This window comes from Phoxinus phoxinus, assembly GCF_949152265.1.
Source record: "Phoxinus phoxinus genome assembly, chromosome: 21".
Taxonomy (NCBI): domain Eukaryota; kingdom Metazoa; phylum Chordata; class Actinopteri; order Cypriniformes; family Leuciscidae; genus Phoxinus; species Phoxinus phoxinus.
In genome coordinates, this window is record NC_136896.1 from 2,453,658 (window position 1) to 2,467,515 (window position 13,858).

The 13,858-nt window shown below is 36.1% G+C and overlaps 1 protein-coding gene and 1 long non-coding RNA gene across 5 annotated transcripts in view; both read left to right on the forward strand.

Annotated features, from left to right (window-relative positions):
* Positions 1–3,624, forward strand: part of LOC306989708 (uncharacterized protein) — a 66,905-nt gene extending 63,281 nt beyond the window's left edge. For all 4 annotated transcript variants that reach the window (XM_079595631.1, XM_079595632.1, XM_079595629.1 and 1 more), the window contains 5 exons: positions 94–233; positions 652–897; positions 1,032–1,194; positions 1,329–1,431; positions 1,537–3,624. In XM_079595631.1, coding sequence (XP_079451757.1) covers positions 94–233; positions 652–897; positions 1,032–1,194; positions 1,329–1,431; positions 1,537–1,640 — 756 coding nt within the window. In that variant the 3' untranslated portion in view covers positions 1,641–3,624. The remainder of the gene's footprint in view (positions 1–93; positions 234–651; positions 898–1,031; positions 1,195–1,328; positions 1,432–1,536) is intronic.
* Positions 3,625–7,455: 3,831 nt separating this feature from the next.
* LOC306989722 lies at positions 7,456–7,868 on the forward strand. The gene is made up of 3 exons (XR_013795702.1): positions 7,456–7,550; positions 7,699–7,759; positions 7,842–7,868. It is a non-coding gene; the product is annotated as an uncharacterized lncRNA (long non-coding RNA).
* Positions 7,869–13,858: the final 5,990 nt, after the last annotated feature.

Consider the following 13,858-nt stretch of genomic DNA (forward strand, 5'->3'; position numbering starts at 1 on the left):
TTTTGTAGCTTATAATGTTGCTTTAATACGTTTTTCAAATACCTTGAATTTAATCTAGACTAAATAACAAAATGTTATATTTATTGTCCACAGGCTAATGGCACCCACTTCATCTATGATAACTTTATTCTGCGGACACCGAGGTCAGATAAAATCCTGAAGCTTTCTTTCAGCTGTGTTTATCCTCAAACACCAACACTTTCATTGAATGTGGAAATCAACCCACTGGAGAGGTGCGAGTCAATTTTACATTTTGACTTCTTTATCAGCCTTATTTATTAAAGCAATAGTTCAACTAAAATATGGACATTTTCTCACCTTAATGTCTTTATTTGTTTTGTAGAAGAATAAAACATTGTAATGCAATTAGTCCTCATGGAGACTTTTAAGCTTCAAAAAAGATGCAAGAATGCACTCTTTTACAAGTCATCTGAATTATGCCATAGCTTTGCGTAAGGAGTTTAAGAAGCAGATTAGTCAGACTCATTAACAAATCATTCAGTTTTTTTTATGAACCATATTCCTTGAAATGATCTGATTTAAAAGAAATCACATACAATTCAGACATCACCTCTTCTCTGATCAACTCTTATGAAACTACCAAAGAGAGCTAGTGCGTATTTCAAAATGTTTTTTCTTTTATTTCATCAGTATTGTGCACAAGACTCTCCCCGCTGGTGAAGGCAGATATCGGGTCCGGATGATTCCATATGAGGATGATGAGTTTACCCGGCCCTTCACTGGTAGTGTGGATGCAGAGCTCGACCAGCAGATGCATGTGGAAGTTCGTGTTGAGGGGGACGACAGCCGCCAGTTTGCCCTGGTGATGGACACGTGTTGGGCTACACCTGTGAACGATCCTGATTACAGCCTCCGCTGGGATCTCATCCTTTCAGAGTAAAGCTGGGATTTTTTTAGGATTGCCAGATATAATTTATCTGTCTAGATTTAAAGACAAAAGCACAGGATTCCATTTTTGTTGAGTAGAAACATAGATTCGATTTGTTGATTGTCATTATTGATATTCTCAGATGTCCCAATCCAAATGACGACACAGTGGATCTGCTGCAGAACGGCGTCTCGACATCCAGCCGTTTCTCCTTCGGGATGAATATCTACACTGGAAACTCCATCAAGCTCTACCTGCACTGTGCTGTTCACCTTTGCCTTCTGTCCAGCAATCGCTGCTCCACGGTGAGTTTACAAAACCTCTCATGATAACGTTTTATGTGCAATATATAATAAATGGATACAATTCCTTTCTTCATGTTTGTTCAGTGATATTTAAAGAGATTCACACAGTTGGATTCTCCTATTTTCTCTGTTAGGACTGTGACTCTGGACCCCAGCGGAGAGAGCGCAGGTCTCTGGACTTCCATGACAGTGCTTCCATATCCATGGGTCCTCTGGTGTTGTCTGAAGGGAACACAGGTGAACGTCTCATTTATTTTAATTATTTGTAAACAAAGATTTCTGATGATCTCTGTCATGAATACATTACATTTCACTGCATTGCATTATATTCCCTGTTCACAGATAAGTGGGTCCCAGAACAAGTGAAGGTATCTGAGGCTTCTTGTCTGTGTGGTTCTCTGATGCTGATACTGGTTCCTCTGATGAGTGTCCTGACACACTTTTAGTTTAGTACCACAACTTTTTACATGTATATTATTGTTTAATGCCATTTTATTGAATGTGGCACTGATGACATACCATTTTTTTTACTGTTTTCTTATCTCATGTAGAATTAACAATTAGTTGTCTACAACCCCCCTCCCCCAACATAATCAATTATATTATTTATATACATCTTATTTTACTCAAGAGGATGTGCTACAAAAACAAAGACAATTTCATGTTTATTTAAATAATTCAAATTGTTGATATTATCAAAGTAATTTGTTTAAACAGGATGTAGTGTTTTAGAGTGACACAAACTGGTTAGGGTTAGGGTTCAAATTGATTTACAATTAAAACAATATTCACAGGAAAAATAAATAAAAATGAAAGAATAATAAAATAAAATAAAGTAACCTAGAATATTTCTGAATGTGCATTTTTCTCCCAGTATTTTCCATTAGGTCTATATTAAATCATATATGATGGGGACATGAAAATGCAGCAAGAATAACCCAATAGGTAATTATGTTTGATGAGTTAGAAACATGGCTTTATTGTCTGAGTTTTATAATCATTTGGTTTCAGTAATAATTAAGATAAGAAATTGGTGATTGAGAGTCAGTGTTGCACACTCTCAAATATGTCAGTAACACATGAATATTGCAGCCTGTGTGTAAATCTGAATGTAAACTAGGTTATACTTAGTAAAGAATATACTATTGTGATTGCAAGGGGTCTTAAGCAGTCTTTGTAAATCAGATTCCATTAATATTATTTGTCACTATTTCTCTTTGCTGTTTCCCTATTAGTCTGCTTAATGTTAATCTGCTTATACTGTAGCATGCTGTTTCCAAGTGGTTTTAAAAGACATTAGAGTTTAATTTAGGGTTTAAGTTGTAGGTGCAATAAAAATGCACTGATATTTGTTCTGTTGTAATCTTGCAAGTTTGCACACCTCACAAACTCCATCTTACTTGACTACTGCCTATACATTCCTCCCAGGGATTTTAGGATGGACTCTTTTAATGCAATACTTAATTAATGGTCAAACACTTTATTAAAATACAGAATTAACACATTATTATCCTTCCTATAGCTCAGACATTAGAGCATGACACTAGCTTATGCCATGTCCATGCATTTGATTCCCAGGGAAAGCAGTGTATCTTGAATGCAATGCAAGTCACCATGTAAGCATAGTTACGTACTGCTCCGAGACACGAAGATTGAGGATGCACACAGTTCATTGAAAGGGTAATCCACAATCGAAGTCCAGAAACAGGCAAAAGTCATACACAAGCTAACAGTCCAAATAATAACAAGGTAGGTTAACAGAAAAATCCAGAAGAACAGGCAGAGAATCCCAAAGTACCGTGAAAACCAAGATACAGGAGAACCAGGATACAACAATTTGCTTAAAACAGAGAAGATTTTCCTTAGATTTTTCCGGACACAGACGACAGCATTGTCAAAACGATCCCCACTTCAAACCATCTATTCTGCAGCCAGACCATTTGATGACGATGAAACACACTGAACACATAATACACATGTGCATGACGTCATCGTCTTAAGAGATTCACATTTTCAAAAGTTTGTTTTCAGGCACCCAAAACGCAGTTGTCATGTAAACGACCAGCCAAAGCACATACACAGTTTTACGTTTTTAGTTGAAAAGGATGTTAACAGCCCCTTAGCAATGAGTGACCGAATTGACCCAGCTTTTATAGGGTGAGCTAACATGGTTAATGGACACAAGTGGATGTAATCAGGGATGATGAGTTCGGGCAGTGAGTTATGGGAAATGTAATCTGGTAAGAATAACAATAGTCCGGGGTTGAGTGCCCTCTACTGGCAATCACGGGCACTCTTAACTGGTGACTGTGACCCTGCCAAATCCATAAATGTAATCAAATTACTAAATTACTAAGCATCAATTTGATGACTCACCGAGTGTTTTAAGGTACTGTTTTAGTTTTTTTGTTGTAAAGCTGTTTTGGAAATAAAGCTAAAAAGAAATAATAAAAAAGCTCTCATTGTCATTCCATTTCCATTCATCCATTCAATCACAGAGTGGAATGTCTTTAAATGAGAGGTGTATGCAAAGAAACAACCAGTCCATTGTGACAAATATGACAAATACTATCTTACGTCACATGAAAAATAAAATACTGCCTTAAGCTATTGTTGAGAAATTACTTGTAGTTCCAATAATGATCCACCCACAGTTATTAAATACACCGATAATATCATGAGAGAAATATATATACAATTTAACAGAATCAATGTAAAAAACATATTTCATGTGTTTATATGTTGTAAATGTGTTTGGAGGAGCCGTTCGTCACAATGAGGTTTCTGATCTCACTGCTGATGATTAATGGTGAGTGTTTTATAACGTATAATTACTTAAAGGATAATTCCGGTATTTAACACCTTGAGTCTATATTGTAGTTTGTTTTGGATGAACAAGAGTGGTGGACAACATTTTTTTGACAATGGTTCCTCTCTCGAGTTTTTGACTATAATAGAATTGGCCATGGACCCATTTAACATTGGAGTCAATGGGCATGTCTGAAAATGTCATTAAAAAGCCAATAATGTTAGTTTATAAAACTGTTAAACTCACTGAGTGGTTAGTGGTGTTCGTTGATGATTATAAACAATATATCGTCGCAATATATGACTCCAATCCGTTTATTTTGCTATAGTGGAACTGTTTTTTCAGACACTTCACAACCGTGTAACTTCCGCTCAATATTTGAATCTGAAGCGTTAGCACACTCCCGACCACTTGATGGCGATAACCGATGTTTATGTCTCGCGGGACACTCACGGTCACAGTCGAGTTCAACTTCATATTGCACTGGTCAGTGGTCACGTCTTTCAATATTTTCAAGGTTTTGTTTGTTTATTTGGCTTACTCTCCCGGAGCACAGTTGCTCTGCTCGCTAGCCTTATGAGAAACGGAAGCGAGCAAAAAGACTACATCGACCACATGTAAACAGCCCCCTTTCCGTTTCCGTTACCGCATTTATATTAACGAGCACTCAGTCCTTCAACAGAATTCAATGGGATTTTACAAAATGACGAATAAAACACGACAGAAACTGTATTTCGCAACACTTTTTGTTTCTGGAACATCAACTAACATCACTAATCACTCGGTGAGTTGCACAGTTTTGTAAACAAACATTATTGGCAGTTTTAATGACATTTTCGGACATGCCCATTGACTCCAATGTTAAATGGGTCCATGGCCAATTCTATTATAGTCAAAAACTCGAGAGAGGAACCATTGTCAAAAAAATGTTGTCCACCACTCTTGTTCATCCAAAACAAACTACAATATAGACTCAAGGTGTTAAATACCGGAATTATCCTTTAATTGCAGTGGTGGAAAGAGTACTAACAAATTGTACTTAAAGGGATAGTTCACTTTAAAATTAAAATTCTGTCATCATTTACTCACCCTCAAATTGTTTCAAACCTGTATTAATTTATTTCTTCTGCTGAACACAAAGAAAGATATTTTGAAGAATGTCAGAAACCAAACAGTAGTCTGTACCCATTGACTTCCATAGTAGGAAAAAAAAAATACTATGGAAGTCAATGGGTATGTGTGGTTTGAAGCAGTGGTGAAACTTAAGTCTGTGTCGGTTCAGTTTCAATTCTGCTTCAAACCGCACATACCTGTAGTTTTCAAATAATTCTAAAGGACTTGACTAGCTGGATCTGCTGTGGTTAGCCTACTTAGGGGTTGAAGCTAAAGGTTTGACACCTGTGGTAAAGATGATTAATTTGTGGTAATGCAACTGTTCCACATATTTTAATGGACACGAATGTGTATCCACCAGGTCTATGCATGAGCGTTTCTTTGTTTGTTTGGCTCAATGCCAAACACCATAAATCCTTTTCATAAATTTCCACACCATTAATCACTTTCTAGAACACAGAGAGAAATAATCCGGTTCTACATGATGGGGTGAGCGGGGTTACTTATAACACACTTGTTTTTCATTTAAATACTTCCACACATGCTAGCATGGCGAAAATTAGTGTGTATCTATACCACAAATGTTATTTCTTGTACCATTTATACGCCTAAAAATAGTTTTTGCGTGCATATGATATGCACTTTATGGCGTGTAATACGCACGCACTCCCCACCCCTAATCCTACCCAAGGGTTTTCAGTTCGTAGCATATGCACACACACAAAAAACAAACATTTTTGGCAGATAAATGGTACGAGAAATAACATTCGTGGTATAGATATGCACTTTCATGAGATCGTGTTGGTATTTACTAGTTGCCATTTCAAATATAGAAAAACAATTGCACCAAAATTCAAAAACATCTTTGGAAGATATCACTGAACATTTATTTAACCATATCAAAAGTAAAAAATAACCAAATCTGATTATATTTTAATCTTATATCTGTTATTTAACAGTTGAGATCGTTCTTTAAAGCTGATCTAACCAGCAGAAGACGGGTTTAAATCCCAGTTGCGCAGGCGGGCATGTTGTAGCCTTACACTGTGTTACAATGCTCCTATAACTATGCTATTATATTCGATACTTTTATGAATTCTATTGACAAACCATGAGAAAAAGATGAATACAGACTGAGAGTCAATATTCAGAAATGATTCATTATTATTATGTTTTGAACTATGCTGGGGTGCGTTTCTATATAGCTCACTGCTTAACTACCATAGTACGATGCATCGTTGGAGAAATCAACTAGCTAGTCACGAGTGTTTCCCGAAACCGAATGTCGTAAAGTATCGTTCAACCACGTTGGTTTATGACGTCTCGCACGTGGTGGACAAATAACTTTTTTTAATTAATCTGTTTGAGATCGAATTAACGCTAGATTTCGTCATATAAGTTACATATATGGCATCTGAAGACCATTTCAAATTTTTCTCAGTTACTTTGCTTTATTACCAGACTCAATATTTGGCTCGTTCTTACATAGTTGAGCACGTTCGCACATGCGCAGTCTTCAAAAACGGTGCTTTAAATCTCTTGACAAACTAAAAGACGTAAATTACATTTGTATGTATTCTAAATAAAAAATACGGGTTGTACTGAATGTCAGCTTGCTTATTTTGCTAAAGATAAGGATTTATTCAGTCTATATCTCATGTAAACTAGAAACTATGCTTCTAACCACAGCTCCAGAGCTGTCGTTGCAACCACACAAGTTTGCGATGCTGTTTGCGAACGTTCGTTGGAACGATGGTTTCGGGAAACACCAAATCGTTGAACTATGCTGATAACGGCGGAACTTGCGATCATAGTTGGCTAACGATGCTTTCGGGAAACGCACCCCTGTATGGCTGTGTTTTGTGTCAAACTCAAAATGTACTTTATTTTTAATTATTAAAAAATGCCATTATTTTATATAAAAGGTTAATAATTGTATTTTATTGAGAAAATATTTTTGTTTATCTTGTATATTTTTTTAATTAGATCAGATAGCATTTTAAGCTGTCATATGATCATGATAAAATGTGCCCCTCACATTTTACAATGTGCCCCACCTATGGGGCATGTTGTCACATTTCACTTCCATTTTTTCGGGAAGAATCAAGAAAAAAGTATATACCGTATTAATGAAACAAAACCACATAATTGTACTAGACATGTGAAATTAATTTGGGAAAAAATAAATACTCTGAACCCTAAGTATGTTTACACAAACTGAGAAAGTAAAAAAGCATTCCCCTATATGTAAAGTAGGCTATTTGTTTATACACACACACTTCACATGAAAAATTACAAACCAGTTCTGCTTACAGTAACGCTCCACCCAGTTGTTAATAAAAAAATACAGTTGCGAGAGCTGCAGTTCATCACCACTGTTTTATGCTTCTGAAGAGAGAATCTCCGAATCCCCCTGAGTTTGCTTTTACTGCAGGTAAAGTTATTTTTCTGCATATTTATTTTAATAAATTTTTTTTTTTTTTTTTTTTTTTTTTTTTTTTTACAAATATGCACAATAAACAGAATAAAAGTAACAAAAGAAATACATATTTTTCATCTGTGTGTATGTTGTGTGTGTGCAGGTGCCGTTCGTCACAATGAGGTTTCTGATCTCACTGTGTGTGTCGCTGCTGATGATTAATGGTGAGTGTTTTATAATCTGTCATGTATAATGACTGAATATATACTCGATAATTAATTATGCCTATATTGTGTATTTTGACAGGTGAAATAAGCATTGGACAAACAACAGGTACAATAATTATTTTTACTTCATCTAATCTTTAATTTATCCTGTTTCCATCCTTTGTTTTCCATTAAAAATGTAGAAATGAAAGAAATGTAGTAATAATTAATGTAGTGAAAGAGTCTGTCATACTTTATCAGTCTATAACGTAGGCTACACATTTTTGGATGTCATTCTGTAGGTAGCCTAATTTTTTAAATCATAATATAGGCTACTCTTTATTAAAGTTCTGTGCCAAGCATCCCTTTTCGCCCCATTTTGTTTTTGTTTTTGCTTGTCGAACCAAGCTTTCTCTATTGGGCGGACATTCCGGCCTTCTGAGTAAAACATCCTTTATCAGATCTGTACAGCGTAACCACATGTAAGGTTACATCATGCAGTTGTAACTTATCGTTAAGATGCTATTTCTATTTGATTTCAATAGTGGGTTTTTGCTTAATTAAGTTACTAAATTAAGCAATATTTTTAGTTACTTGAGCAAACTTTAAAGTGCTTTGTTAACACTGCCATTATTTACCAAGAAATTCTATTTAAAAAAATCTCATGCAGAACATTTTGATTTTGAGTTTATATAATATAATATATATTATGAATAATTTGAGCTGAAATGTATTACACTCTCCTGGGCAAAAATAAAATAACAATTTTGGTGATCTGTTAATGGTTTTAAGTTGATTCTTTTAATCACAAATCACTGGTCACTGTAGATCAAATAACTTGGAATGGAATTGCTTTTCCCAACTTGCAGAAAGGTTTTTACAGGAAGAGTCACTTTTGTTTCCCTCAATGTTAACAACGTCAAACAGTTCACGTGCAGCTGAAAATGTCTTCCAGTTCGTTTGAGTTTAATGTGAAACCAAATAGTCACTAGGCTATAGGGTTCAAATCTGGACTCAGAGCAAATACTTGAGCCTGATAGTAGTTAGCACGTCCAATAGACTGTGGTCGCCTGGGTCTAGGGTGACCTTGACCAGTGACCACCATCAAACAAACCAAATGTGGGACAATAATAAGTTTATGTGGGACAATGTGGGACATGTTACCAACACTAAACATAACCTGAAACTGTTATATAGCCTAATGTCTATCTAACTTAATAAAAATTGTATTCTGCCTTTCAGCTGATAAAAATTAATTGTTATTTAGTCCCTTCCAGAAAAACACCATTACATCACAATGTAACATAACATGTCTTTATTTTACATGTCATATAAATTCAACATCATGCAGATATCTTTTTTTGAAACAGTTCTGACCAAATCCAACTAAAATCCAACAAAATAAACAATAAACATATATATATTTTTTATATTTTTGCTATTTAAAATAAGATTAGTTGTATTTTGAATCCAATCATTCTTTGTAAAAGTTAATCACACTGATTTCAAAGTTAAGGATTAATTAGTTTGAATAAACATTGAACCAAACACTATAATAACATATTAGTTGATAATTTAATATACTTTATTTTAGACAAAACATGAATGTTTCGGCCGTGACATCACATTTTCAGTAGTGACAGTAATGTTTTGGTAGTGACCACATCACATTACAGAATTTTAACTCACATACTAAAACACCACTAAAACATACTATATACTATATGCTAATGATTTGCCTAACTGTACCAAAATGTTGTTTATTTCCCCCAAATAAATTATTATGTGTACCCTTTTGTCACTACCAAAACAATGATGACATGTTTCGGTCATGACTGTTTCGGTCAAAAAAAGTTTGCTTAATTGCAGAAAAAAGGTGTTTGGTTGTGACGTTCCTTAAAGTTACACACAGATTTTCAGACTTTTGAACACATTTCCCTCACATGATGGTACCTATCTATAATGAAAAAGAGAGGCTATGAGAGAGAGGGACACATTGATCCAAAATGTAGGGTTGTGGTTATAAACAGTCTCGGACTAAAACACACACTGTTTCGGCAGTGACATGAAATGCGGGACACATTTTTTTTTAATAACTTTCGTTATCTAAACGTTAAAGTTAAATCCGTTTCCTATCAGTTCTAAGAAAGTCATTTGCCTTTAAAGAATAAGAGGTTAAAGAATAACAACAGCTTTAATAGAGTTAGATTAATTATATTGGAGTCAGATGCATATTTGAAATATACACGTCATCCTTCAACTGCATCTTGTTCCAATTATTGGTTCAAAATAGCAGCGTAAGCTTCCTGCCTTACACAATGATAGTTTTTTTTACACCAGTGCATGGGGCCAATTTTAATTATCTCGCCTATAGGGCCCCACAACCTCACAGGCCGGCACTGCCTGATGGACTTGTTCTCAATCCGCCACTTGTTTTGTTTTTGCAAATTAGGCAGGATCATTGTCAAAAGATAACATTTGGTCGTTCCTCTTTAGATAACATGAGAGGCTGCTTATATGCTCCGGTGGTTAATTGAAAGATTAGATGGGTTCACTCCTCCCAAAATTACGTTGTGAACTTCACTAAGACAAACCATGTGTAAATTCATAAGTCAACACAATTGCTGAGTATCTTCTTCTTACTAAAGTTACCTTCATTTATATAGCGCTTTTAACTATATAGATTGTTTCAGAACAGCTTTACAGTGATAACAGGAAATTAAAGTAACAGAGATTTTTTTTGGCCAGCTAAAGTTAGTTTTGATTGATTCGCTTCTGTCGCAACAATCATTAGTTATTAACTTAGGGGCCGCTAACACGACACCATTTTAACAGAAAACAGAAAACCCTTAATGCGCTCCGGCCGCTCATTTGCACAAAATAGTGCCCGATGGCTCGAGAATGCAAACCATGAAATAGGTTCCAAGATGCAAGCCTTGAAAAATATTGGGGAAAAAAGTTATCTCTGTGCAAACTCTGCGTGCACATGCGTATTACGTGTTTAGTCTATAGACTATAGGTATGAGCGTTTGAATATATATGTGCGCAGTTGTAGTCCTTATTTACTAACCAACCCTCAACAAACTACTTGTCTGGCCTTAAAAATGTATAATACAAAAGTATTTATCGCTTCGGCATAGCCACATGAACCGGAATTATCCCGCCAATGTTTTATCTGCACAGAGGTGAAGGGAAGGAGGCTTTCACAGGGGAGAGACTAGTGGACATTTCAGGACTGCGTTGTCGTCGTGTCCAGGCGCAGGTCCTTCATCAGATCTAGATACGGCCTGGATCCGGCGAACTGCGGTAATCCTTGGGATAAACAGAGAGACTAATATTAGCGTAGACGCCATCCTTCTTATGATGTAACAAGTACATCAGGATTTATGGGAAGTGTTCCCGGTCCCGGCTGACCTAATCTATGCAGCCTAACATTGAATTATAGAAGTCTGTAATATGTTATGTGTATGCTAGGCCAAAGATGTGTTTTTAGTCTAGATTTGAACTGACAGAGTGTGTCTGCTTCCCGGACAATGTTAGGAAGACTGTTCCAAAGTTTTGGTGCTAAATAGGAAAAGGATCTACCGCCAGCAGTCGATTTTGATATTCCAGGTATTATCAACTGGCCAGAATAATGCGTTAAGAGCTCGCTCAAGTACTGCGGAGCTAAACCATTTATAGCTTTGTAAGTAATCAGCAATATTTTAAAATGTATACAATGTTTAATAGGGAGCCAATGCAGTGTTGACAGAACGGGGCTAATATGGTCATACTTCCTGGTTCTGGTAAGAACTCGAGCTGCTGTGTTTTGAACTAGCTGTAGTTTGTTTGTTAAGCGTGCAGGGCAACCACCCAGTAGAGCATTACAATAATCTAGCCTTGATGTCTTGAACGCATTAACTAATCGTTCCGCATTTGTCATTGAGAGCATATGATGTTATTTAGATATATTCTTAAGATGGAAAAATGCGGTTTTACAGATACTAGACACATGACTTTTAAATGAAAGATTGGTTTTAAAGAGCACACACAGGTTCCTAACCGACGAAGAAGATTTAACAGAGCAGCCATCAAGTGTTAGACAGTATTCTAGGTTACGTGAAGTTTTTTTGTCCAATAATTAGAATCTGTTTTCCATTAATTTTGTGAATTGGTAAGTTTCGTCAGGGCGTGAAGAAATATAGAGCTGAGTATCATCAGAATAACAGTGAAAATGCCATCCATCTCATCTTTATCATAAGCTCTCTGGAAAACCCTCTGGTGTATATGTCATATACACAACATTATTATTTAGATCAACATGTGACAGTATATGCAGGTGTGGCATTCGAAACATGAACAGACAAAACACCGACTACGCCACCCAGGGAATGATTTTACTCCCTTATTGAAATTAATACAATTAAGGACACACAGGTAAACGTACAATACAGCCAAAGACGGGTTCAAATTTGAAGAAACTACTTTTATTTCAATAATTTAAAACACTGTAAAACCATCTCTCGGGGAAGAGAACACAGAAAAAAAACAAAACAAAATAACAAACGCTGTAATAATAAATGCTGAGGCTTACCGATGGAGGAGAAAGGAGTCAAAGGCAGTAAGAAATCCCAGGGAAAGTTCCCCAGTAAACACACAACCACACCACAGTGAACACAGGTCTCTGGACTTCCATGACAGTGCTTCCATATCCATGGGTCCTCTGGTGTTGTCTGAAGGGAACACAGGTGAACGTCTCATTTATTTTAATTATTTGTAAACAAAGATTTCTGATGATCTCTGTCATGAATACATTATATTTCACTGCATTGCATTATATTCCCTGTTCACAGATAAGTGGGTCCCAGAACAAGTGAAGGTATCTGAGGCTTCTTGTCTGTGTGGTTCTCTGATGCTGATACTTGTTCCTCTGATGAGTGTCCTGACACACTTTTAGTTTAGTACCACAACATTTTACATGTATATTGTTTAATGACATTTTATTGAATGTGGCACTGATGACATACCATTTTTTTTTACTGTTTTCTTATCTCATGTAGAATTAACAATTAGTTGTCTACAACCCCCCCTCCCCCAACATAATCAATTATATTATTTATATACATCTTGTGCTACAAAAACAAAGACAATTTCATGTTTATTTAAATAATTCAAATTGTTGATATTACCAAAGTAATTTGTTTAAACAGGATGTAGTGTTTTAGAGTGACACAAACTGGTTAGGGTTAGGGTTCAAATTGATTTACAATTAAAACAATATTCACAGGAAAAAAAATAAAAATGAAAGAATAATAAAATAAAGTAACCTAGAATATTTCTGAATGTGCATTTTTCTCCCAGTATTTTCCATTAGGTCTATATTAAATCATATATGATGGGGACATGAAAATGCAGCAAGAATAACCCAATAGGTAATTATGTTTGATGAGTTAGAAACGTGGCTTTATTGTCTGAGTTTTATAATCATTTGGTTTCAGTAATAATTAAGATAAGAAATTGGTGATTGAGAGTCAGTGTTGCTGTAACGGTCACCAGCTGGAGTGCCCTTGAGAGCCACCAGAGGGCACTCCACACCAGACTTTCATGTTCACTCACAGACTACATCTCCCATCATTCTCTGCCTGGACTCATCAGCACTCATTATCACATTCACCTGTATCTCATCTTCTTGTTTAGTTCACCCCATATAAGCCTGGTTCACCCCATCACTCACTGCGAAGTTTTGTATGTTGTCACACTGCATTTCCGAGCGTTTCTCCTGGTTTTCATGTCTCTTGGTTTTTTGGATTTCTTGCCTGTTCCGTGGATTACTCTTTTGCCTCTGACCCCTGCCTGTTTTGTTTGTTTCTTTGTTTGGACTGCCTACCTGTGTTTGACATCTTGCCTGTTATTTGGACTACCCCTTAAATAAACTGCATTTGGATTCTCCACCTTCCTGTCTTGGAGCAGTTCATGACAGAAAACTTCGCCAAATATGGATCCAGCAGTTGAGCTAGTCTGCATGCGCCAAGGTAACCGCACCCTTGAAGAGCACATTCCTATTTTTCTGGACATTGCTAATGCTTCTAAACTGCCAGATTGTGCTCTCATAGACTTTTTCTGTTATGGGCTTAACCA